At 35.6% G+C, this 27204-nt stretch overlaps 1 protein-coding gene across 2 annotated transcripts in view; it reads left to right on the forward strand.

Annotated features, from left to right (window-relative positions):
• The window catches only part of LOC148948895 (orexin receptor type 2-like), a 356926-nt gene extending 332263 nt beyond the window's left edge, over window positions 1-24663 (forward strand). For both annotated transcript variants that reach the window (XM_089094812.1, XM_089094813.1), the window contains exon 7: window positions 20869-24663. In XM_089094812.1, coding sequence (XP_088950938.1) covers window positions 20869-21078 — 210 coding nt within the window. In that variant the 3' untranslated portion in view covers window positions 21079-24663. The remainder of the gene's footprint in view (window positions 1-20868) is intronic.
• The last annotated feature ends 2541 nt before the right edge of the window (window positions 24664-27204 follow it).

A 27204-nucleotide genomic window follows, 5' to 3' on the forward strand; every position in this document is an offset into this window, starting at 1 on the left:
CCGTAGATCTTGCGGGTTGTATGAAGACATCGTGAGACCGAGATCTGCTTAGAAAGTTTGTATTCAGTCCAGAAATCATATGCTCCTGGATAAACATTATGTCATAAATCTGGAGAAGATCGTCTATGGCCTTTTCTTTATTGCGACAACCATTGATATTCAGACTAAGAGCTTTAAGAGACCTATTCATTGTTTACTCTTGTTTTTCAGAATATCTCTTAATTTAGGGCATGTTAGGCTGAAGCAGACATGAGATCCTTCGCAAGAAACGCATTTGGGGTCTTCGTTGCATGGCGTGTCTTTGTTACTAGTGTGAGGTCCAGCACATCTAGAGTATCTGGGACTGTTCTTGCAGTTTTCAATGAGATGGTCGTAGCTTTGACATCTCAAACATCTTATTGGGGCCTCCTTGTACTTCGTTACCCGGAAAAAGTCGTATCCAAGCTTGATTCCGTTAGACATGGCAAACTTCATGTTCAGTTTACTTTTGAAAGTCAGTCTGACCGTTTAGCTTTGTCCGTAGCGGAGAGCTTCCTCTACAAAGCCTGGATTATGCTTTACCAGTTCACTAGCATCCACATCAACGGAAAGTCCTCTTATTATGCCAAACGATTTTTCTTCCCTCAGTTTGCACTTTATGCTGTTTTGGCTGTCACTTGGCAATTTTGCGGAAAGGACGCTAGGGACCTCACTACAAAAAGCTTTGGCTTATACAACGTCACTGAATTTGACTTGAAGCTTATTATTTCTCAGTTGCCTGACCCCTTGTATGCCATCTTCAGACTGCAGTTGACCAAATGTTTGTAGTCTAGTCAGGGGGTCAATACATGGAGCGTCTTCGACGATTACAGTATAAATCGGTTGCTCGTTGTTTGCTGCTGCTGTAGCGCCAATGTCTGGGGAGGCGGTCAATTTAACACCAATCGTATACTGCTTGACCACGAATATAGAGCTCTTCAGATCCCGTATTTCTCCTAGCAGGATAGAGAAATTGCTCTCGGGGACCTGTGGGACTTGGGAAAGATGAGTGATAACAAAACTTGGAAGTCGGGTGTTGTTCCGGTCGCATTCAGGTAGCAAATCCAGGATTACTGAAGTCACTGAATCTTTTGTTCGGCTTTCCGTAGCTTGAGAGGCTCTTGCAGGAAATGTTATCTGAATGAGCTCCAATTTAGCGTCACGTAATACTGTTAACTCGATGAAATCGCAAGTCATTTTTGACAGCAACGCTAGATCCAGCTTTCTGTTTGACTGGGGAAAGTTCAGGATTTGGTTGAGATGTAAATTCGTCTGTGCCATATTCAGCGCCGATAAGCAAGGGAAGCGTAGGTTCTTGCTACCTATTTCCCACATTTTAAGGGAGACCCCACTCCCGGCAGGTACGACGGCACTTGCAACAAGAAACCTCCCCTCTTCTGCTTGCTTATTCGGGAAATCGGCACTGTCGTCTATGCAATTATAATGAAGGCCAAAATATTTTCTAAATATACTCTCAGCCAAAATATTTTCTAATTTGAAAGTTCTTGTTGCCTTGAAAGTTCTTGAGGTAGACAGAATGTGGGAAGTGCAATACTCAAATCACCTATTCCCAGCAGTGTAAGGATTAAAATCCCGCTGCTACCAACTCGGCCTCTTGTTTGTTTGATATTGCTCCCTTCGGCACAAATTATCACCAAAAGTACGCAAAAACTAACGAGCCAACGTAATCTGTGGCGTTTTTAATATTTAGCGTTTGGCAACTGCGCTTTCTTGCTGACTGCAAATTCAGAAGAAAAAGAAGCTTGGCTATTATTTACAAAAATAGCAACCTTATAAGAAAATTAAAATATATTTTTTTGTGAATTATTATCGCTTCTAATCAGCAGTTGTACCAAACAATCCTGCTAAACTCATCCTCATGGCTATACTGTGGTGTTTCTCCTCCCCATAGTATAGTGCAGACGGTTTGATATCATTCTATTTTCCCTTCTTGTCTTAGTTTTTTTTTTAAAGCTTTCTCCAATAGGCAATGTTTAGAAGTCCTCCAAAAAAAAAAGTCCCACCAGATCCCAAATCAAATTCCAGTGAAAGTGCCACAGTGAAAGATACCCATCTTGGCTGGTCAAGCACACTTTCTCAAAGTTCAAATGATAGCTCCAATTCGGAGAATAGGACAATGATAAGTGTAGGGGCTAATGTAACCATAAATGATGATAATGGGTTTCAAGAAGTCCTCTCTAGAAGCGTTAAAAAAAGGAAAAAAATCTCCCCAATCAAAAGCATTTCCCCTCTCCCTGCTCAAGATACACCCTCTAAAAACTTAGGAAGGTACATTAAAATCACTCCTGCAAAACCTATTGCAATTAAAATGATAACAGCAATAAGAGTTGCAATTTTTAAATTTCTAAAATCAATGTTCTCTCTTAATATTAACCGTGATTGATCTCTGCTAATAGCTGTAGAAGATCAGAAATCAGCAGATACAATAATTAACCTAAAATCCCTTTTGAATACCCCAATTATTGCATCTATTAGGAACCCAAAACAATCACCAACAAAAATAGTAGTTTATAATGTTCCCCCAGAGATATCCACTCAGGAGTTAAAAGAAGGCCTCTCAAATAGGGCTGGAAACACAATCCCAGTTGAGGATGTTACCCAACTTGGCAAACCTAACTCTAATGGCCTAAAAACTAGTAGATCCTGCTTATTCACACTGAAGGAAAAAATTAATATCCCAGAAAAATTATTCCTATTTGGGCAAATCAAACCACACAAGGAATACAAACCTAAGCCTATCCAGTGTCAGAAATGTCACAAACTGGGACACACGACAAACAAATGCAATGAAATTCTCCAAGAGTGCAGTAATTGTAAAGCTTTCCATCCTAAAGAGCTGACAACTTGCAACAACACTCAGCCTACATGCATCAATTGCAAAGGCCCACATGAATCTACAAATAAATCATTATGCCCTGCATACAAGAAAAGAGCTCTAACACTCCAGATATTAACAGAGAAGGCCATCCCATACCCCTTTACAGCAATGGAAGCAAATGCTGCCCAACAATACCAAATAAAGCCTATAATGAAACCAACCAAAACCCCCACGTCACACGCCCCCCATGCATCAAGCACCCCATATAAAACACCATCTTCTAAGACGCCTAGCTCAAATCCCTATCAGAAGGAATCACCAAGCCAACAAGCCTCCTTGTCCGGTGAGATGAGGTCAGTCTGGCCCCCCCTCCCAAGAAGAAACAAACCAGAAACACTACCAGGAATCAATCCCCTAACCGACAAACAGGATGCACAACCAAAAATACAATCCCCAAATATATGCTTATTTATTCTAAACTGTAATGCAGTTCAGGCCATGAACATACGAGAAAACATCAACTACAGAAAACAAAAATCATTGCAGAATTTGCAAAAATCTACATCCCTGATGATATGCTCATTCAAGCAAAAAAAGATCTTGCTTTACTTTTAACAAAGCTGAACATTGATACACAGCCATATGAAGAATAAATCAACAACACAACATATATCAATACTCCAATGGAATGTAAGATCACTCACAGAAAATAAGCTAAATGAACTAATATCTTTTATGAACAATAATTTCATTAATATTGCTTGCCTCCAGGAAACTCATTTAACCCAAAATCAACAAATTAGGTCTCTGGGATATACTATTCTCAGAAAGGATAGATCTTCAGAGAGAAAAGGAGGTGGGGTAGCTTTATTAGTTAAAAATAATATAAAATTTTTGGTGCATCAATTTTCCAGATTTTGCAAATGATGTTGGTGTAATTGGTATCAGTGTTTGGCTGAATAATTTAAAAACCTACATAATAAGCTTTTATAACCCTAATGGCCAAACTACAGATGCCAAGGATTTCTTTAATTATATAAATAATTCTAATATGTTAAAAAATGTCATTATTTGTGGTGATTTCAATGCCCACAGCCTTTTGTGGGGGAATAAACCAGCAAATAAAGCTGGTAAATTCATTGAGCATATGACTTCAACTAATAATGAATTAGCTGTTGCTACCCCTCCAAACCTGAATACATATTTCAACCCCAAAAGTGGTAGATTCTCCACAATTGACCTACAAATTGTGTCATTAAATTTTTTGAACAAAATTTACATAAATAAAATTGATAGTCTATGTACTGACCACTTCGCTATAGTTTGCTCCCTAAATGAACCTGCTGAAACTTTATCTCATACCTCGAAATATATCAACACTAAAGCAAATTGGTCTATGTTCCAAAATAAGCTAAATGATGAAATTACAAGTTTCACCCAAAGTTCATGCATTTCTAACACAACAGTTGACACACATGCTGAAGCCTTGAGATCTTTACTAATAAATACAGCTAATAGTGCTATCCCCAAGACAACACCTAAGAAAACATTCCCTAAACAAATTCCTAAAGCACGGTGGACAAATGAGTGCCTAAATAAATGGAGAATAAAAAAGCCAGCTGGGAGATCATTCATAAAAAAAAACATCAACTAATACTTATTTAAAAAAATTACAAGCATAATCTAATCTAAAAAGGGCTATAATAGATGCTAAACATAAGTACTGGAATAACTTTGCAAATAATCTCTCCAAAGAGACGCTTTAGACAATTATACAAAAAGTCATAAGCCACATCTGTGGGAAAAAGACTTCCCCCAACCCACTCCTGTATGAGCTTATACATAACAATACCCATTATGACAATGATAATGAAAAAGCTAACCTATTTGCAACTCTTTTGTTAATAAGCTAACATCAAATAATCAAAGCAAACTGTCCACAATTCCTATGAACCCAAGTTACCAACCACGCCAAGGATTCGAGTACATAAATAATCAATTTTCAATCCAGGAATTTAATAATGCAATACATCATGGTAGGACCAAAACTAGTGGCGGCTATGACAATATACACCCTACATGGATAAAGAATCTCACCCCTTCATACAAACAAGAACTACTAAATTGTTATAATCACGATTGGGCATCTTCTAGGTTCCCCAATATATAGAAATGTTCGTCCCTCCTACCAATCCTAAAGAAAAATAAACCAAAAGATAACCCTGAGTCTTATAGGCCCATTATGATTACTCCTGTGATTAGGAAAATAATGGAGAAAATGATCTATCAGACTCCTCTGGTTTGTTGAAAAAAATAATATGATCCCTCACACTCAAACTGGATTCAGGAAACACCACTCCTCAACAGATGCTTTCATTTTGCTAACAAATGCAATAAATGAATCTTTCTAAAAAAATAATGTCCTAGTTGCAGCTTTCCTAGATGATGAAGGGGCGTATGACAATGTGAACCACCAAATCCTTTTAAACAAACTTGCAAACCTTGGAGTACCCCCTAAGCTAGTATCTTTTATTAAATCCTTCATAGAAGTGCGAAGTTTCATCGTTTGTGTTGGTTCAGCCTCATTACCCCAAAAGACAATAACCAAAGGCATACCTCAGGGAGCAGTCCTCAGTTGCCTCCTATTTACCCTATATCTCTGGGACATGAACCTACCCCACACGAATCTACAATCTGCTGATGATCTGGTGCTATGGTCATCTGGCAACACTTTTCAGATAGCACAGTCAAATCTGCAAAAGTCACTTATCCAGTTTGAAAAATTCTCTCAACATTTAGATTTACCCATTGCACCCACCAAGTCAAAAATAATCCAATTTCACTCAGGGTTTAAAATCTCAGGAGTTAAAAGAAGGCCTCTCAGATAGGGCTGGAAACACAATCCCAGTTGAGGATGTTACCCAACTTGGCAAACCTAACTCTAATGGCCTAAAAACTAGTAGATCCTTCTTATTCACACTGAAAGAAAAAATTAATATCCCAGAAAAATTATTCCTATTTGGGCAAATCAAACCACACAAGGAATACAAACCTTAGCCTATCCAGTGTCAGAAGTGTCTCAAACTGGGACACATGACAAACAAATGCAATGAAATTCTCTGAGAGTGTAGTAATTGTAAAGCTTTCCATCCTAAAGAGCTGACAACTTGCAACACCACTGAGCCTACATGCATCAATTGCAAAGGCCCACATGAATCTACAAATAAATCATTATGCCCTGCATACAAAAAAAAAGCTCTAACACTCCAAATATCAACAGAAAAGGCCATCCCATACCCCTTTGCAGCAATGGAAGCAAATGCTGCCCAACAATACCAAATAAAGCCTGTAATGAAACCAACCAAACCCCCCACGGCAATCCCCCCGAATGCATCAAGCACCCCATATAAAACACCATCTTCTAAGCCCCCTAGCTCAAATCTCTATCAGAAGGAATCACCAAGCCAACAAGCCTCCTTGTCCGGTGAGATGAGGTCAGCCTGGCCCCCCCTCCCAAGAAGAAACACTACCAAGAATTAATCCCCTAACCGACAAACAGGATGCATAACCAAAAATACAATCCCCAAATATATGCTTATTCATTCTAAACTGTAATGCAGTTCAGGCCATGAACATACATCAACTACAGAAAACAAAAATCATTGCAGAATTGGCAAAAATCTACATCCCAGATGATATGCTCATTCAAGCAAAAAAATATCTTGCTTTACTTTTAACAAATCTGAACATTGATACACAGTCATTTGAAGAATAAATCAACAACACAACATACATCAATACTCCAATGGAATGTAAGATCACTAACAGAAAATAAGCTAAATGAACTAATATATTTTATGAACAATAATTCCATTAATATTGCTTTCCTCCAGGAAACTCATTTAACCCAAAATCAACAAATTAAGTCTCTGGGATATACTATCCTCAGAAAGGATAGATCTTCAGAGAGAAAAGGAGGTGGGGTAGCTTTATTAGTTAAAAATAATATAAAATTCTTGGTGCATCAATTTTCCAGATTTTGCAAATGATGTTGATGTAATTGGTATCAGTGTTTGGCTGAATAATATAAAAACCTACATAATAAGCTTTTATAACCATAATGGCCAAACTACAGATGCCAAGGATTTCTTTAATTATATAAATAATTCTAATATGTTAAAAAATGTCACTATTTGTGGAGATTTCAATGCCCACAGCCTTTTGTGGGGGAATAAACCAGCAAATAAAGCTGGTAAATTCATTGAGCATATGACTTCAAATAATAATGAATTAGCTGTTGCTACCCCTCCAAACCTGAATACATATTACAACCCCAAAAGTGGCAGATTCTCCACAATTGACCTACAAATTGTGTCATTAAATTTTTTAATAAAATTTACATAAATGAAATAGGTAGTCTATATACAGACCACTTTTTTATAGTTTGCTCCATAAACGAGCTTACTGAAAATCTGTCTCACGCTTTCAAATACATCAACTATAAAGGAAATCGGTGTTTCTTTCAAAACAAACTAAATTATGAAATACAAGTTTCAATGAAATTTAGTGCATTTCTAACACAATAGTTGACATACATGCTGAAGCCTTGACATCTTTACTAATAAATGAAGCTAATCATGCTATCTCCAGGACAACATCTAAGAAAACATTCCCTAAACAAATTCCTAAAGCATGGTGGACAAATGAGTGCCTAAATAAATGGAGGATAAAAAAGGCAGCTTGGACAGAATTCATAAGAAAACCATCACGTACTACATATTTAAAAAAATTACAAGCAGAATCTAATCTAAAAAGGACTATAATAGATGCTAAATATAAATACTGGAATAATTTTGCAAATAATTTCTCCAGAGAAACACATGAGCCAATTATACATGAAGTCATAAGCCACATCAGTGGGAAAAAGACCTCCCCCAACCCACTACTGTATGAGATTATACATAATAATACCCATCATGACAATGATAACGAAAAACCTAAGCTATTTGAAGCTCTATTTGTTAATAAGCTAACATCAATTAATCGAAGCAAACTGTCCACAATTCCTATGAACCCAAGTTTCCAACCACGCCCAGGATCCGAGTACATAACTAATCACTTTTCCAGTTTGAAAAATTCTCTCAACATTCAGATTTACCCACTGCACCCACCAAGTCAAAAATAATCCCATTTCACCGGAAGCGAAACCAGGTTAATCCAAAACTAACTCTAAATAAAACAACTATTCCAGAAGATAATCATATTAATTACCGAGGTTTCATGCTCGACCAAAAAATTAATTTCCACATCCACATTTCAAACACAATAAAAAAATGCTAGAGAAAAACAATTATACTAAAAAGACTTCTTTCCACACCCTGGGGCTGTAAGGAGAAAACGTTGCTCCAGTTTTTTAAATCACATATAAGACCCCATATTGACTATGGGCTCATCATCTATGGTGCATGTGCAAAGACCCAGATGCAAAAAATTGAAACAACACAAAATGATATAATACGTCTCATATTTGGCCTTAGGAAACCCACAAGCACCAAGTTTCTGCTTATGGAGAGTGGATTAACAACAATAAGAGGGATACGTAGGTTTCTCTTGACAAAACATCTTACAAAAATTGAATCAAATAGCTCACACACATTACATAATTGGTTAAGAAATCCAGTCATGTATAGAGGCATTGCAGATGAGTATGCCAATATTCAGAAGAAGTTCCCCATACCAGCAAAGTCTATTGCACCCACTTTCCCCCGATCTCCCCCAAGGAATTGGTCAAGTCCAATAATAAATAATGAATTCTCAAAGCGGAATAAAGATTTAACCCCCATTGCTTTTGTCCATGAAAAATTTGCAGAAATTAATAAAATTACAAATAAAAGTCACTTCCAAATATTTGTTGATGGATCAAAAATGAATGAGAAGGCTGCAAGTGGTGTTTTCCTTCCTCACCTGAAAATTGCAATGGGCGAGAGAATATACAATAATTTATCTATAATGTCTGCTGAGTTAAATGCCATTATCATGGCATTAGAACACCTTAAGGAAAACCAACCTTTGATTGCAAATTCAAATAATATTATCATATATTCCGATTCTCTATCAAGCCTTGGGTTGCTGGCCTCAGCTCCTCAATATAAGTTGGACATTGACACTTATCATTGTCTCAGTATTATTGATAATCTTGCTTCAAGTGGCATAAAACTTATTTTCAGTACATTCCTAGCCACTCTGGCATAGGTGGTAATCATCAGGTTGATGAAATAGCAAAAAATTCTATAAATATTGACCAGCCAAGTGGGAGACCAATCCGAATTAGAGATATTTACCGATGGAGGCTATCAGATATTAATTTTAATAAGATTAATCCTATCCTTTCCCCTTTCCCAATGAGTATCTTTCTAAAATTTATCATAGAATTCGTTCTGGAACAAATGGACTAAATTTCCTTGCATTCTCATATAAGCCTTCTAATTCAAGTGGTTCAATTCCCCTGTCCCCTCTTTGCAGGCATTTTAATATGAATAATGAAAGAATTGACCATTGCCTATTTGAATGTAATATGCTGACGTCTGCACAACATACCTTGCTTTGTAAACTGTTAAAATGCTTCAAACATCACAAAATCTCACTATCAGCCAAGAGCCTAGCCAACTATACCTGCACACAGAGCACAGAAATTGATATCTATCATCTTATATTTGAACTCCTTGAGTCGAAAGATCTACTGAAAGATGTCTGAGAATATCTAATAAATAAGAGACAACCAAGACAGTAGCTCTGTAGCTCACAGAGTGAAGCAAAAAGAAGAGGGCTAAATAGTACCAACTGAATAGCCCACCTGCTGTGAATTAGAAGAAGAAGAAGGAGCCACATTATTCCAATAGGTAATGTTTAGAAGTCCTCCAAAAAAATATATCCCCCCAGATCCCACCCCAAATACCAGTGAAATTGATACCCACCTTGGCTGGTCAAGCAATCTATCACAAAGTTCACATGATAGCTCCAATTCTGAGAATAGGACAATGATCAGTGTAGGGGCTAATGTCACTATAAATGATGATAATGGGTTTCAAGAGGTCCTTTCTAGAAGCTCTAAAAAAAGGAAAAAAATCTCCCCAATCAAAAGCATTTCCCCTCTCCCCGCCCATGATCCTCCCTCCCAAAACTTAAGAATTTACCTTAAAATTTCTCCTATTACCCCCTTTGAAATAAAAAAGATTACTGCAATAAGAGTTGCAATTTTCAAATTGCTAAAATCAATGTTCTCTCTTAATATTCACCGTGATGGATCTCTGCTAATAGCTGTCCAAGATCAGAAATCAGCAGACAAAATAATTAACCTAAAATCCCTTCTGAATACCCCATTTAATGCATCTAAATGGAACCCAAAACAATCCCCAACGAAAATAGTAGTTTATAATGTTCCCCCAGAAATACCCATTCAGGAGTTAAGATAAGGGCTTTCAGATAAGGCTGTACACATGATCCCAGTCGAAAAAGCTGGCTAACTTGGTAAATACAACTCTAATAGCTCAAAAAATAGCCTATCTGTATTATTCGAGCTCAAGGAAAAAATTAACGTTACTGAATTATTCCTATCTGGGCAAATCAAACCACACGATGAATACAAAGCAAAGCCTATCCACTGTCATAAGTGTCTCAAAGTGGGACAAACAACAAACAAATGCAATGAAATTCTTCTAGAGTGTAGTAATTGTAAAGCATTCTATCCTAAAGAGTTGACAACTTGCAACAACACTCAGCCTACATGTATCAATTGCAAAGGCCCACATGAATCTAAAAATAAATCACTATGCCCAGCATATAAGAAAAGAACACTAAAACTCCAAATAGCAACAGAGAAGGCCATTCCATACCCCTTTGCAGCAATGGAAGCAAATGCTGCCCAACAATACCAAATAAAGCCCGTAATGAAACCAACCAAAACCCCCAAGTCAAACACCCCCAATGCATCAAGTACCCCGTATAAAACACCATCCTATAAGCCCCCTAGCTCACATCCCTATCAGAAGGAATCACCAAGTCAAAAAGCCTCCCTGTCCGGTGAGTTGAGGTCAGCCTGGCCCCCCTTTCAAGAAGAAACAAACCAGAAACACTACCAGGAATTAATCCCTTAACTGACAAACAGGATGCACAACAAAACATGCAATTCCCAAATATATGCTTATTCATTCTAAACTGTAATGCAGTTCAGGCCATGAACATACATCAACTACAGAAAACAAAATTCATTGTAGAATTGGCAAAAATCTACATTCCTGATGATATGCTCATTCAAGCAAAAAAAAGATCTTGCTTTACTTTTAACAAAGCTGAACATTGATACACAGTCATAGGAAAAATAAATTAACAACACAACACATATGAATATCCAGTGGAACATAAGATAACTCACAGAAAATAAGTTTTATGAACTAATATCTTCTATGAATAATAATTCCATTAATATTGCTCGCCTTCAGGAAACTCATTTAACCCAAAATCAACAAATTAAGTCTCTGGGATACACTATCCTGAGAAGGGATAGATCATCAGAGAGAAAAGGAGGTGGAGTAGCTATAATAGTTAAAAATAATATAAAATTCTGTGGCATCAATTTTCCAGATTTTGCAAATGATGTTGATGCAATTGGTATCAGTGTTTGGCTGAATAATACAGAAACCTACATAATAAGCTTTTATAACCCTAATGGTCATACTACAAATGCCAAAGATTTTTTTTAAATGTACAAATAATTCTAATATGTTAAAAAATATTACTATTTGTGGAGATTTTAATGCTCACAGCTTTTTGTGGGGGAATAAACCAGCAAATAAAGCTGGTAAATTGATTGAGCATATGACTTCAAATAATAATGAATTAGCTGTTGCTACCCCTCCAAACCTGAATACATATTTCAACCCCAAAAGTGGCAGATTCTCCACAATTGACTTTCAAATTGTGTCATTAAAAATTTTGAATAAAATTTATATAAATAAAATTGATAGTCTATATACTGACCACTTTGCTATAGTTTGCTCCCTAAATGAACCTGCTGAAACTCTATCACATACATACAAATATATCAACACTAAAGCAAATTGGTCTATGTTTCAAAATAAGCTAAATGATGAAATTACAAGTTTCACCCAAAATTTATGCATTTCAAACACAACAGTTGACACACATGCTAAAGTCATGGCATCTTTACAAATAAATACAGCTAATCATGCTATCCCCAGGACAACACCAAGAAAACCTTCCCTAAACACATTCCTAAAGCATGGTGGACAAATGAGTTCCAAAATAAATGGAGAACAAAAAAGGAAACTAGGAGAGCATTCATAAAAAAAAACAGGACCTACTACATATTTAAACAAATTACAAGCAGAATCTAATCTAAATAGGACTATAATAGATGCTAAATATAAATACTGGAATAATTTTGCAAATAATCTCTCCAGAGAAACACATGAGCCAATTATACATAAAGTCATAAGCCACATCTGTGGGAAAAAGACTTCCCCCAACCCACTCCTGTATGAGCTTAGACAAAATAATACCCATTATGACAAGGATAATGAAAAAGCTAAGCTATTTGCCACTCTTTTTGTTAATAAGCTAACATCAGATAATCGAAGCAAAATGTCCCCAATTCCTATGAACCCAAGTTACCAACCACACACAGGATCCGAGTATAGAACTAGTCCATTTTCAATCCAGGAAAAAAATAATGCAATACATCATATTAGGACCAAAACTAGCGGCAATATATGACAATATACACCCTACATGGATGAAGAATCTCACCCCTTCATACAAACAGGAACTGCTAAATTGTTATAATCACGCTTGGGCATCTTCTATGTTCCCCGATATACGGAAATGTTCGTCCCTCCTACCGATCCTAAAGAAAAATAAACCCAAAGATAACCCTGAGTCCTATATGCCCATAATGATTACTCCTGTGATGGGTAAAATAATGGAGAAAATTATCTATTACCGACTCCTCTGGTTTGTTGAAAAAATAGCATGATCCCTCACACTCAAACTGGATTCAGGAAATACCACTCCTCAGCAGATGCTTTCATTTTGCTAACAAATGCAATTAATGAATCATTCTCAATAAACAATGTCCTAGTTGCAGCTTTCCTAGATTTTGAAGGGGCATATGACAATGTGAACCACCAAATCCTTTTAAACAAACTTGCAAACCTTGGACTACCCCCCAAGCTAGTATCTCTTATAAAATCGTTCATAGAATTGCGAAGTTTCATTGTTTGTGTTGGTTCAGCCTCTTCACCCCAAAAGACAATAACCAAAGGCCTACCTCAGGGAGCAGTCCTCAGTTGCCTCCTCTTTGCCCTATATCTCTGGGACATGAACCTCCCCCACACGAATCTACAATATGCTGATGATCTGGTGCTATGGTCATCTGGCAACACCTTTGAGATAGCAGAGTCAAATCTGCAAAAGTCACTTTTCCAATTTGAAAAATTCTCTCAACATTCAGATTTACCCATTGCACCTACCAAGTCAAAAATAATCCAATTCCACCGAAAGCGAAACCATGTTAATGCAAAAACTAACTGTAAATGGAACAACTATTACAGAAGATAATCATATTAATTACCTAGGTGTCATGCTTGACCAAAACCTTAATTTCCACCTCCACATTTCGAACACAATAAAAAAATGCTATAGAAAAACAAATATACTAAATAGACATCTTTCCACACCCTGGGGCTGTAAGGAGAAAACCTTAATCCAGTTTTATAAATCACATATAAGACCCCATATTGACTATGGGCTCATCGTCTATGGTGCATTTGAAAAGACCCAGATGAAAAAATTGAAACAACACAAAATTATATCACACGTCTCATATTTGGTCTTATGAAACCAACCATCACCAATTTTCTGCTTATGGAGAGTGTGTTAACAACGATAAGGGAGATATCCAGCTTTCTCTTGACAAAACATCTTACAAAAATTGAATAAAGTAGCTCACACACCCTACATAATTGATTAAGAAATCCAGCCATGTAAAGAGGCATTGCAGATGAGTATGCAAATATTCAGAAGAAATTCCTCGTACCGGCAAAGTTTATTGCACCTACTTTCCCCCATTCCCTTCTATGGAATTGGTCAATTCCCATAATAAATACTGATTTCTCAAAGTGGAATAAAGATTTAACCCCCATTGCTTTTGTCCTGAAAAAATTTACTGAACTTAATACAATTACCTATAAAAACCACTTCCAAATATTTGTTGATGGGTCAAAAATGAATGAGAAGGTAGCAAGTGGTGCTTTCCTGCCTCACCTGAAAATTGCAATGGGCGAAAGATTTTATAATAATTTATCTATAATGTCTGCTGAGTTAAATGCCATAATCATGGCATTAGAACACCTTAAGGAAAACCAACTTTTGATTGCAAATTCAAATAATATTATTGTATATTCCGACTCTTTATCAAGCCTTGAGTTGCTGGCCTCAGCTCCTCAGTATAAGTTGGACATTGACACTCATCATTGTCTCAGTATTATAGATAATCTTGCTTCAAGTGTCATAAGAACTTATTTTCAGTACATTCCTAGCCACTCTGGTATAAGTGGTAATCATCAGGTTGATGAAATACCAAAATATACTATAAATATTGACCAGCCAAGTGGGAGACCAATCCCGATTAGAGATATTTATAGATGGAGACTATCAGATATTAATTTTAATAAGATTAATCCTATCCTTTCCCCCTTTCTCAATAAGTATTTTTCTAAAATTTATCATAGAATTCGTTCTGGAACAAATGGACTAAATTTTCTTGCATTCTCGTTTAAGTTTTCTAATTCCAGTGGTTCGATTCCCCTTTCCCCTCTTTGCAGGCATTGTAATATGAATAATGAAACAATTGACCATTGCCTATTTGAATGTAATATGCTGACGTCTGCACAACAAACCTTGCTTTGTAAACTGTTAAAATGCTTCAAACACCACAAAATCTCACTATCAGCCAAGAGCCTAGCCAACTATACCTTCACACAGAGCATAGAAATCGACATCTATCATCTTATTTTTGAACTCCTAGAGTCGAAAGATCTACTGAAAGATATCTGAAAATATCTAATAAATATGAGGCAATCAAGCCAGTAGCTCTCTAGCCCACAGAGTGAATCAAAAGGAAAAGGGCTAAATAGTATTACTTAAAAGCCCGCCTGCTGTTAAATAGAAGAAGAAGAAGCCACAATATGTCTCGAAGCTTGGCTATTATATAATACGTCTCATATTTGGTCTTAGGAAACCCACAAGCACCAAGTTTCTGCTTATGGAGAGTGGATTAACAACAATAAGGGAGAGACGTAGTTCTTTCTTGACAAAACATCTTACAAAAATTGAATCAAATAGCTCACACACCCTACACAATTGGTTAAGAAATCCAGCCATGTATAGAGGCATTGCAGATGAGTATGCCAATATTCAGAAGAAGTTCCCCGTACCGGCAAAGTCCATTGCACCTACTTTCCCCTAATCCCCTCCATGGAATTGGTCAATTCCCATAATAAATACTGATTTCTCAAAGTGGAATAAAGATTTAACCCCCATTGCTTTTGTCCACAAAAAATTTGCTGAACTTAATACAATTACCTATAAAAATCACTTCCAAATATATGTTGACGAGTCAAAAATGAATGAGAAGGTAGCAAGTGGTGCTTTCTGTCCTCACCAGACAACTGTAATGGGCAAGAGATTATATAATAATTTATCTGTAATGTTTGCTGATTTAAATGACATAATCGTGGTACTAGAATACCTTTAGGATAACCAACATCTAACTGCATTTTCAAAATATAGTATTGTATATTCTAACTCTGTATCAAGCCTTGAGTTGGTGGCCTCAGCTCCTTAGTATAAGTTCGGCATTGACACCTATCCTTGTCTCAGAATTATAGATAATCTTGCTTCAATTGGCATAAGAACTTATTTTCATTGTATTCCTAGCCACTCTGGCATAAGTGGTAATCATCAGGTTGATGAAATAGCAAAAAATGCTATAAATATTGACCAGCCAAGTGGGAGATCAATCCCGATTCGAGATATTTACCGATGGAGACTATCATATATTAATTTTAACAAGAATATTTCTATCCTTTCCCCCTTTCCCAATAAGTATTTTTCTAAAATTTATAATAGAATTCGTTCTGGAACAAATGGACTAAATTTTCTTGCATTCTCGTATAAGTTTTCTAATTCATGTGGTTCAATTCCCCTATCCCCTCTTTGCAGGCATTGTAATATGAATAATGAAACTATTGACCATTGCCTATTTGAATGTAATATACTGACGTCTGCACAACATACCTTGCTTTGTAAACTGTTAAAATGCTTCAAACCCCACAAAATCTCACTATCAGCCAAGAGCCTTGCCAACTATACCTGCACACAGAGCATAGAAATCGACATCTGTCATCTAATAATTGAACTCCTTGAGTCGAAAGATCTACTGACAGATATCTAAAATTTTCTAATAAATATGAGGCAATCAAGCCAGTAGCTCTGTAGCCCACAGAGTAAAGCAAAAGGAAAGGGGCTAAATAGTATCACTGAAAAGCCCGCCTGCTGTTAAATAGAAGAAGAATAAGAAGAAGCCACATCTGTTTAATCAGCTGGTATTATAATGAATTAGCAGACAAAAGATAAGTCCCTTGGGAAATAGAAAAAAATTTTCTAACTTCAAAATGAAGGTAAATAAATTGACTCACCAAGGGAAGCCACTTAAAATGACACCTTGGTACAAATATAAGCAGATAAGGTAAAATATGGGTAGAAATAAATGATCTTTCTCACAAAATAGGCCAACAATCCTTTATTCAATTTCACACCACCCTGTTGCTGCTGCTGTTGCTGCCTGATATATTCCTACATAGCAGGTTTTTATCTATTGAAATTTTGACAATAAAAACAAAACATTTTTCCTTAATATGTAGTTATCAGTTTCTTTTTATTGGCTTTAATTCTGAAAATACAATTTCTGTTATTTTTAGTAGAATTTTAAGCCATATCAAAATTTTTTTTTCAAAATTTAGGAAATGTATTTGCATTTCTTTAAAACCTTATAAATTGAGATTGAGCAAAGTTGTGAAACTGAAAGCAATTTTGTTGTACTTCATTTAAGCAGAAGATCTATTTTGCAAGGTTTCAATTTTATAAAACACAGCTTTTTAAAGATCATCAAAGGTCAGGACCCTCTAGAGGGAGAAGGAGTGGAGGTAGGTACTTTAAAATATCTTCCCGTGACATACTTTAGCTTGTAGACCCATCCCCGAAAGTTCAATTTTCCTAACCTAGCCCCTTCCCATGATATCCAAAAGAAGCTAAAGCAGAATTTTACCAAAAATAATTTATGGTGCAAATTAAAAATCGATAATTAAAATTAAAATCAACGTAAAACAATAAATATAGGTAGTCAAGCTTAAAACTAACGTAAATCGTTATACACAGTCAGTACCGAAAGTCAAGCTTAAAACTAGGATAAATCAGAATAATTGGAATTAAGATCTAGAAGAAACAGAAATCATGATTAATCAGTTAGTAATGTTTAAGAGGAATCAAATTAAAGAGCAGAGAAAAGTAAAGCAGTACTTTTAATAGCTATGATAAATTGCACTTCAGATATAGTTTATGTGTCGTTTATAAATATAATTGGGTTAACAGTGTGGTCAATTTCTGTTATTCCAAGTGTATGGTGTGTTAAAAATTTATTGTCTCTTTGTAAAGTTTTTTTGGTGTGAGTGTAGCTCAGCCCCAGTTTAACTAGACCCTTGTTTCACTCAACCTCATGCAACTCAACCCCCCTTCAAATCAACCCTCGTTTAACTAAACTCGATGCAACTAAGCCCCCAATAGCCTCTACCGCATTCAACCTATTTTATTGTAGGGGTTGAATTGAATGGAGTTTGAGATGAACGGGTTTTGAATTAAATAGGGATTTGGTTTTATGGGGTTGAGTTAAATAGGTCTGAGTGGAATGAGGGCTGAATTGAACGATGGTTGAGTTGAACGGGTGTTGAGTTGCGTTGGAGTTGAGTTAAAAGGGGGTTGAGTTAATAGGGTTTGTTTTAACGGGATAAGTACACAAGGTTTGAGTTAAATGAACTTTAAGTTGAATGACGGCTGATTTAAATGGGTTGAGCTGACCTGGTTTGAGTTAAACGAGGGACGACTTACATGAAAACCAGTTGTTTTTTTTCTTATTAGACATTCATGTAATTTCACATAATGTCAAAATGAAATGATGTTTATTGAAATTAAATACTAATTCTCAGTTAATATTTGTGACAGCAAAGTCTACTTTTTTTTCATGCAAAGATTACACCACATTCCGTTTAAAAAAAGTTGTTGAATTGAATAAAAATCAAAATTATCGACTTTTTGATTCATGGAATATTAGAAATAAGACTGAATTGGGCATTTCATATCCTCCGTTTTACCAAGTTAATTTAAGATTTCACAAATAACGTTTATTTGAAAACTGCACTACTTTTACAAACTCCCTTATAAGTGATTTCAAAGCAGTGACCTTCAATAAAGTTGCTAGGAGACTTTCTAATACTTCAAAAAAAATCTTTTTTTTTTGCACTCTACCAAGGACTAAATTCAACCGAAATGAATTCAATTTCAATTCAAGTGAAAATCAAATTTGAGGGATTATATTTAACTGAGAGCATCTAATACGTATGTACAGCAATCGCCAGTGGCAGATCCAGAGATGGGAGGGGGGCACCCTCTAGCTTAATCTAAAGTAGTGTAATCTACTGAATTAACTAAAGTTTGCGTTAATTAAACTTGCTCCTAACGCAAGTTTATCGGATCAACCTATTTTAAGCCCCCCCTAAAAATTATTTTCGGATCAACCTGTTTTGCCCCCCCCCCACCTAAAAAATCCTGGATCCGCCCCTGGCAATCGCAGTAAAAAAAAAAAGAAACCCAAACGCTCAACCATAGCAACCAATAACACATTTTCGATATATTGGAGTCTTACTTTATTTATGTGCATTAAGTAGTCTCCTGGACTATAGAGGCCATGCAAAAACTTGGAACTCAATTGTTCATGATCCCGAATTCATCATGAATTCATCATGATCAGCATCTATTTAATAATCCTTTTACTTCAGTGATAAATATAGATTAATCAAGAACAATCGGTTTGACTGTAAAAACGCTAACTTAGCTATACCTTTCTGAAGCCTAACAAGCCATACAAACATAAAAACACCAAACACTGTTGTAGCAATGGTATACCCATTAAAAATGCTTTTTTTCAATACGACTATGGACAAAAAAATTTGGGACTTTGTCTCGCTGAGGACGGCCCTCGGACATGGGGCCAAAATATTCATTCACTTTATCTCCACTGTCTTGTAAAAAGATTTCCCTATTGTTCTTCGTGCTTGTGTTGTTTGTTATGGAAAGGCAGTGTGGTCTTCGTCGCTGTTTAAAACTGGAACATCTTTGTTTTTAGGCAGTTGTATTCCTGACTAATGGGAATACGAATAATTTGAAAAAAGTCATTAATAAATTTGGTTTATCGGTTCAAAATAAAATATTACTGAGTGATAGGGATTTTTCGTATCTCTACTTGTAATTTTTTTTTTAGCTGCGCAGACTGAAGGCCATACCCAATATATTTCGTATAAAAATTGAAAAACTACAGGTTATGGAACCGTTGAATTAATCATCGTAAATGATTTTTTTTTAATTTTTGTTATTGGTTAAATTAAGTGCTAGCCAAAAGTCTGGGGTATTTTAGTTTTACCCACGAACTATTGAAAGTACAACCCGCTGACGTTAGTTCGGGCTTCGAAAAGCTTTGTGGATTTGTCTGCCAAAATGTGTACCGAAAAGAGAGTTTTCTTTTGGGTTTTGGGCGTTTCTGGAACTTCATTTTTCTGTGTTTTGGCTGCTTTGAAAACTTGCTAGTTGTTAAAACCCAACAAGCAAAGAACCTATGTCAACTTCTGCTTCGTACTTGGAACAAGAGTATAGAAACTCATCACAAGCTGGTGGAAGTGTTTCAGGGCCGCATTATGAGTCAATGTAAAACCGAATGAGTAAAAAATGGACGGACTTCGTCCGTCCGATATCCGTCGATATCCCGAAAAATTTTCAGGATAGTCAGGATACTGCCAGAAAGGGAAATAGGCTACCAGAAAACATTATGAAAATGTAAGAGGCTGTTTTTGAAGATCGTAGGAATTCTGTGTGAGACCTTGAAGTGGACATTGTCAGACAATTCTGGCGTCAGAAGCGTTACTGCAAAAATTTGTACCGAAACTTCTGGCAGTTACTAGAAAGGATATCACGTATATGTATGCTCTACCCTCAAAATTAGAGAACCGATGACCCTGTCGCACGACTCAGGTTAATGGTTATGACCCTGAAACTAAGCAGTGGTATGAACATTATAGGAGAACAAAGTTGAAATACAGGACTTACTTCAAACACTGTCACTTTCAAACTTCCAAGGATACAAGGAGTCTTGAAAAAACGGTTGAACTGCAGGGTCATTGCCCTAGGAGACTATTCGAAGGTAGTCATGAAAACAAGTTATGGCAACTAATTTCATTCATATAGTAAAATCAAATTTTGTATAGCACTTTGTATTCAATTCCCATGCCAGAATCCCTGGATCTTTTTGATCAAGCACTTATATGTAATTTTTCATTAAATCCAACTCTCTTAGCGGTCCTGCTTCTCATAAAAACTGCAAATACAGACAAAGATTTTGGCAAACAACAAGACAATGCTATCTACGTTACCGAGATACATGCTTACTGTACAGTTTTATACAGTGATACCGATGGTATAGCCTAGCTTGATACCGATGCTTACAATACAGTTTTATACCGGGATACAGAAGACTAAAATTACCCTCTAGACGACATAATTTTTGTGTTTTTTATTTGTTTATATATATATATATATATATATATTTTTAGATGCCAAATCGCTTTGGACGAGGAAGTAGCGCTGAAGTGCCGAGCAGTTATGAAGCTCGGCCCTTCTCGCCCAAAAAAGATTGGGAAAATCAATACGCCGCGTACAAGAAGAGTGAATCTGACAAAGAAGATGGGAATAGTGTTGGATTAATATCAATGAAAACAGCTGTAACTGTAGAAACTGGAAATTCTATTGAGGAAGAAGTATGAAATAGTGGTCATGACTAATGGTGAATGTAACTATAAATAGTACAAGCATTTAGTAGTGGAAGCTAGTCAAGGGAAAAAGCTCAAAGACATATTTATAGAAGTTAAATATAGAAAAGTATTTCCAAATGAAAACAAAGAATGAGGCTGTGGCTGATAACTAACTAAAATAAGCCTCATCATGAGAGGATATGCTGCCCTTCTCAACCTTCTTCTCTTTACACCGAAGAATAACTTCTTCCCCAACGCTTGATGAATTAAAAGGTTCTATTTAGGTGTACTTCATTTGCTTAGTGAAATTTTTAGTTCAAATCTTTTGAAGGGTCGGCAGTAAAGAAATAATGCACAGTTACGAACTGACAATAGTTTTTGCAGTCTTTTTTATTTTAAGATTGAATAGGTGAAATCTTAGCTTCAAGAGAGGGTGAGGGGTTGTCGAAAGTTAGCAGCAGCTACTGTCCTATTTAAGATGATCTCTGTTCGTTTTAAGTTTGAAAGTCACTCATTGCTTGTTTTGGAAACAAAACTTGTTTTTATATTTTGATTTATGTTATTTTTAATACAGAGATGTTTAAACTTTCAGTGAATGAAGATAGCTACCGCCCCTCAAGCCCCATCTTTTTGCACTAAACTTCCAATTTTCTATCATAGCTTTGGTATTACATGTCGTGTAGGTATTGTTAAATATGATAGATCTATAGATACCTCTTATTCGTTTTGATATTTAACAAGTTGGTAAAATCAAAATTGTTTCCTTTGAATCAGCCTTTTCTCAGTTTTCCAAAATCATTGGTTTGATACTAAAGGTATTAAAAAAAAAAAAAAAAAAAAAAAAACAAACAAAAAAAAAAAAAAGTTGTATCTGTGAAACAAATATCCATGTGGAAAAACTTGAAAAAGTTTAAATTGAAATCTGGGATAAAAATTTCAAATTTTTCAAGGATAGATTTGGTGATTCTTAGGACAAACTTTCCTCTTAGAGGATTCTCCCAATCTTATCCTCTCTTTGAAGGTAAGTATATAATATTTAATCTTCCATTTTATACTAAAAACTTTTTCAATAAGAGGGGAGCTGCAACCCTTTCAATACCTATATTGAGCAGATCAGTGTAACGGGGTGAACAAACTCCGCCTCCATAATGTTCTTCTATCGCGGAAATGCGCCATTCTTGTGTCTAAAACCACGGTTATTGAGGCTTCATCCTCCCTCCACCTCCCACAGAAAGATCCAATGAAATCTCTCCTTAGCAGTTCGTTTGCAAGCATGCTATACTGTGAATGAATTAATACAGTCTTAAAAGAAACAGATGAGCTTAGAAATAATTGTCTATAATAACTTTTCATTTTTTGCGGACTGTTTATCTGCTTAGAAAAAATGTGCATCCTAATGGCAGCATACATTGATGACTTGAAAGTTTTATTTCAAACTTTTTGATATTTTTAAAATGATCTGCAATCTCTGAATTCCCACTTAGCATTTTGCCCTAATCGGATCAAAATTGTTGTGAAAAATTACCAAATATAAACTAAAAAAAAAACTGGCATCGGTGACTATTTAAAAAACAAAACGAAAAAACACGGAATTCTATATTTTTGTAGTTAGTGACCCGCAATCTCTGCTAATATGGCTCTTTGACGAGATGAATTTGACCGCGCCGCTTTCTTCAACCTTCAACCTTTAAATATTATATATTTTGAATTACAATAGAATTACATTTTTTGTATGTATATATTGTTGTCAAGTTTCTCGTTTTTAGAGTTTCGCGAAACATATTGTGTAAGGTGACCCTACATTTTTATCATGCAGATTAAATATTTTTTTTTTTTGTTTTTTTTTTTATTTGAAAAGTGTACATTTCAAAAACTCATTTTTGTTAAACGTCTTCACTTGATCTTCAGTTCTACAAGTGTCTTTACATCACTAAGCAAAATCTTTTCTTTATAAAAAAAAGCTTTAAAGAAACAGAATAGAAAATTATGGAAATTGCCAAATTGTATAACAGGTATTTTTGCTATCGAAACTTGTATCCTTTATGAAATATAGGACACATACAACAATCACAACCTATCTGTAGATGATGCCAAAACTTATTGCTTTTGGTGCCACGTGGCATTTTTACCATCAAGTCGAAAATATATAGCGGTTTTTAGCTGCCTCTTCAGATAAACACACAAAACCAATATAACCTGAACAAAAATTAAAAAAAATGTTACTTGTAAATAAAGACTCTTTTGTGCATTGGTATAATCTCATATCTTGTTTTTGGCAAATTGGTTTCTTTTGCACAATAGACATGTATACTTTTTTTCTTAGTCAGAAATTTGGCAAAATAGAAATTAATCATATTAACAGCTGAAAACCATACTCGTTGCTGTGAAAGTTTGCAGGATTAAGTTAGTATTGCTCCATTTATAATACTTGCGGAGAAAGGTTTAGAAGAAACAAATTTATCGGCCTATTGCATGATAGTGTTCAATGTCTTCTTGCACAGTAGGCCTATTTGTGATTTTTTTCCCCACTTTTTTTTTATTGTTTTAATGAAGATTTATGGTTTTGTCAAGTAACAAATCTAAGCTTGGCAAGGAGCCAAGAACATTGGCACTTGAATCTTAAAGGCACTTTGTTCAATTCTTTTGTTACAAAAATGTATTGGATGTTGATAAGTAACGTTGACGGTTACTTCCTTATTCCATTTCCATAATTTGACGATTCTCATGAAACTTGTCGCTAAGAAACTACTGTTTTCAGTAAAAGTGGAAAACAATGGAGGGCCGGGGGGAAATGGGTCTGGTAGAATAAAAAGAATATATTTTTTATGGAGCAACCATGATTAAAGAAAGCTATGTTTTGGTCCCATTTAAAGGAGTATTTTTCTTTTCCTTTAGTACAAGTTTTAGAGATTTTTCATTGATAAAATATATGCATTTGGCATGGTTCTTTTGACCCACCTTCCAGATTTTTAAGGTGAAAAAATACTTACTTTCATTGTTTACTCAGTATATTTACCCAAAAATTTAATGACCCGTTTGAAAGTTTTCATTTCTCAAATAACGAGGAAAAAAAAAAATTATATTCCGAATTCCACGGTATTCTGTGTTTACGCAAGTACAAATTCTGATTTTTCAAAAGTAACATCCTTTCGTTTGGGGCTTTATTTGCCATAAAAGCTTACACAACACCCAGGGATATGCGTAATATTTTATTCCGTGAAAAGCGAGACAAGCTTTTGAAGTCTAAAGAACGTCAGGTCAAAATAATGCCAAAAAGGGTGAAGTATAAACATCATCAGAAATTATAGGGCTAATTAACTCGTATCTAGAGGGTACTAGTACGGGTTACGGGGCTCGCTACCTTAAAAATCTTGACGCTTTTTGGAACGGCATGCCCAAAAATTTCCTTGCTTGTTTGCTTAGTCATGCTCTTCCAAAATATGTTTCTGTCTTCTGATGGCAGTTTCAATCAAAATAATAGCATCTAGTTTTTTACTTGTTGATTAACTTGCTTTTTTAGGATAACATTATTATTTTTAGTGTGTATTTAGAAGTTTTTTCTTTGTGTAATTGGAAAATATTTTGAATAAACGTTAAAGAAAAAATAATTTTTGTTGGAAGATATATGATCAGTTTATAAGTGTAATCTAGTACAGATTGAAGCACGAGCTAAGAGTAGCTGAGACTATAAATAAAGATTTTAAAAGAAAAGTTCAATGACAAATGTTTCCCATTTTAAACTATCCTGGAAATATCATTTTTCATTCAGATGCAACTGAACAGCAATTTGTAGTTCCAAGAAGATATTTTTGGGTATTTTGAAAAAGAGTCTGAAACCCCTAAAGAATGAAGCTAAAGTTAAACAGAAGGTACATCATTGAATTCCTTAATGCCAAGAACTTTTCATTGGAGGTTTACATTCCCCCAACTTGTATAACAAGTAAACTCCTATTTTTAACCACCCAAACAAAAGTCTTGAATACGACCCTGGGCCGTAAACTAATTCTATATATATCTGAAGGTTCAATGACAGTTGCGATGTTTTGGGACATCTCCCCTATAATCGTACCCTTTGAGACATCTCCTTCCCTCCCTAACTACAAAACAATCATAGAACACCATTGTAGAAGTTTAAAGCCCTAATATGCAAATGTTTGGAATTGTAAAACAACAGGAAATTTACCCAAAACTGTGAAATTTGTATAGACCTCAAGAATATTTTGATTAGTTAGGGTATTTTGTATTTAGGTTATAGACCTAAAAAATATGTTGGTTAGTTAGGGTATTTGTTTGGGTATTTTTACATGGGAAGCACTAATGTACCTCCTTATTTGTCCATTTTTCTTCTAAAGTTGAAGTTCCTACATCATTGCGTCATGAAACTAACTGTGCGTATAGTTTCTTCATATGGGTTTTGTTTCAGGTATGTAATACTTTTTATATCTTATGTTTTCGATAAGTAAAAGAAGAAGAAAATTGCTATTTAAAAAGAAAACAGTATTTGCCGGATGATATATAAATCCTTTCGATTACAGCTTCTGATGAGAATTCACAACAGCAATGAAACTCAATGAGAATTCTTTCAGCAATGCTGAAATTCGTTATTTCACGATGGAAAGACCATCACATGTGCTTCTAAGGCAAAAAACTAAACCTTTTGAAACCACAAATGAAAACAATCGTTCTGCCTTCTCAAACTTTGTCACACAACTGTAGACTTACTACAACCGTGCCTATACAAAACGGGAACACTGAGAGCCTTTCCGCTCATGATCCTTCCCAAGAGCCCCTCCCTGGTTCATCTTCCTGCGGGAATTTGGTTTCATATTTTGCTGCTGAGTACATGGCAGCAACTCTTACTACAGTAGTTTTAGTGAAATTTATTGATGTTTCGTCAAATTCCAGTACTGCTGTTCACCACCAGATCGACTCCGTAAGCTTCTGTGTATTTGTCCCTAGGAATATACGGCTATAAGCTACCATAATATTAGCTAAAGTGCCTATTAATAGATGCCTATGACTTATACCTTACAAGGGCGGATCTAGAGCAAAATCTAGGGGGGGGGCAATGTATCAAGGGCTTCAATAAGCAGCATTTAAGGGGAGGGGGTGAAATCGTTGGTTGCTTAATTACCAAAAAGGTTCCGGTGTATTCACTTCACTTGGTGAAAAATATCGCCAGCTCAATAGTGACTGTGGTAATTCAAAAAGCGGGGTGTTATGCAAAATAGACTTAGCCGAGGAACGAAGAAACATATCGAGTATTGTCTATGCAAAGAAGTGTTTGTCGGGCCTCGAATGTGAGGAAAGCGCATTTTGATAAAAAAAAATAAAAAATAAAAATCCAACTATTTTTGTCTCTGAGAAACGGAGATATACAACCTCTTGAAAGAACTTCCAACACGTGATTATTGAGGTCAAAATAAGAGATAGCCATTTGATTGGGTATAGTAGAGAATTACGCTAAATATGCCTTTGTGGATGACATGATCCCTCACAGTCTTTGAGAAAAGGGCTGTAAGTTACGAAATGTGCTCATTGTTCCCCTATAGCATTTATTATTTGGAAATATATGGCAATATTTTTGGGTGGGGTTTCCTTTGGGGGGGGGGGCCATGAAATGAATTTTCTTTGGGGAGGATAGTTTACAGGGAAACTTTACACAGGGGAGGAAGAAATTTCCTGGTATCGTTTTTTCAACTTAAAGTATAGAGCAGTATTAAAAGTTAAAACAGACAGAAATTATTCCTTACATGAGGAGGGGGGGGCCCATTCCTCAACCCTTGCTCTTTACGCTAAAGTTTGACTTTTTCTCACAATTCCTTAAGAAAGACTGCACAAACATAATGGGCGTTGAATTAGAATGAGAAGTACTTTTGAAGAACCTTAAGACGTCAGCGTAAAGAGGAGGAGAGGTTGAGGACGATGCAGCTCCCCTCATATATGGAGTAATTTCTATTCGCTTTAAGTTTTAATGTTCCTCCATAGGCTACTTTCAGTAAAAAAAAACTTGTTTTTTTTATTTAATTACAGAAAGGACTCGAAGCTAACTATGAAGGTAAAAGAGAGTAAAAATATGGAACGAGATTTAGAAAATAAAGGGATACGAAAAGATCAATGAAGGGATATTGAAGGAAA

Source organism: Artemia sp. Qi Xiang Cuo, chromosome 9 (assembly GCF_049724085.1).
Source record: "Artemia sp. Qi Xiang Cuo chromosome 9, ASM4972408v1, whole genome shotgun sequence".
In the NCBI taxonomy this organism is placed as follows: Eukaryota; Metazoa; Arthropoda; class Branchiopoda; order Anostraca; family Artemiidae; genus Artemia; species Artemia sp. Qi Xiang Cuo.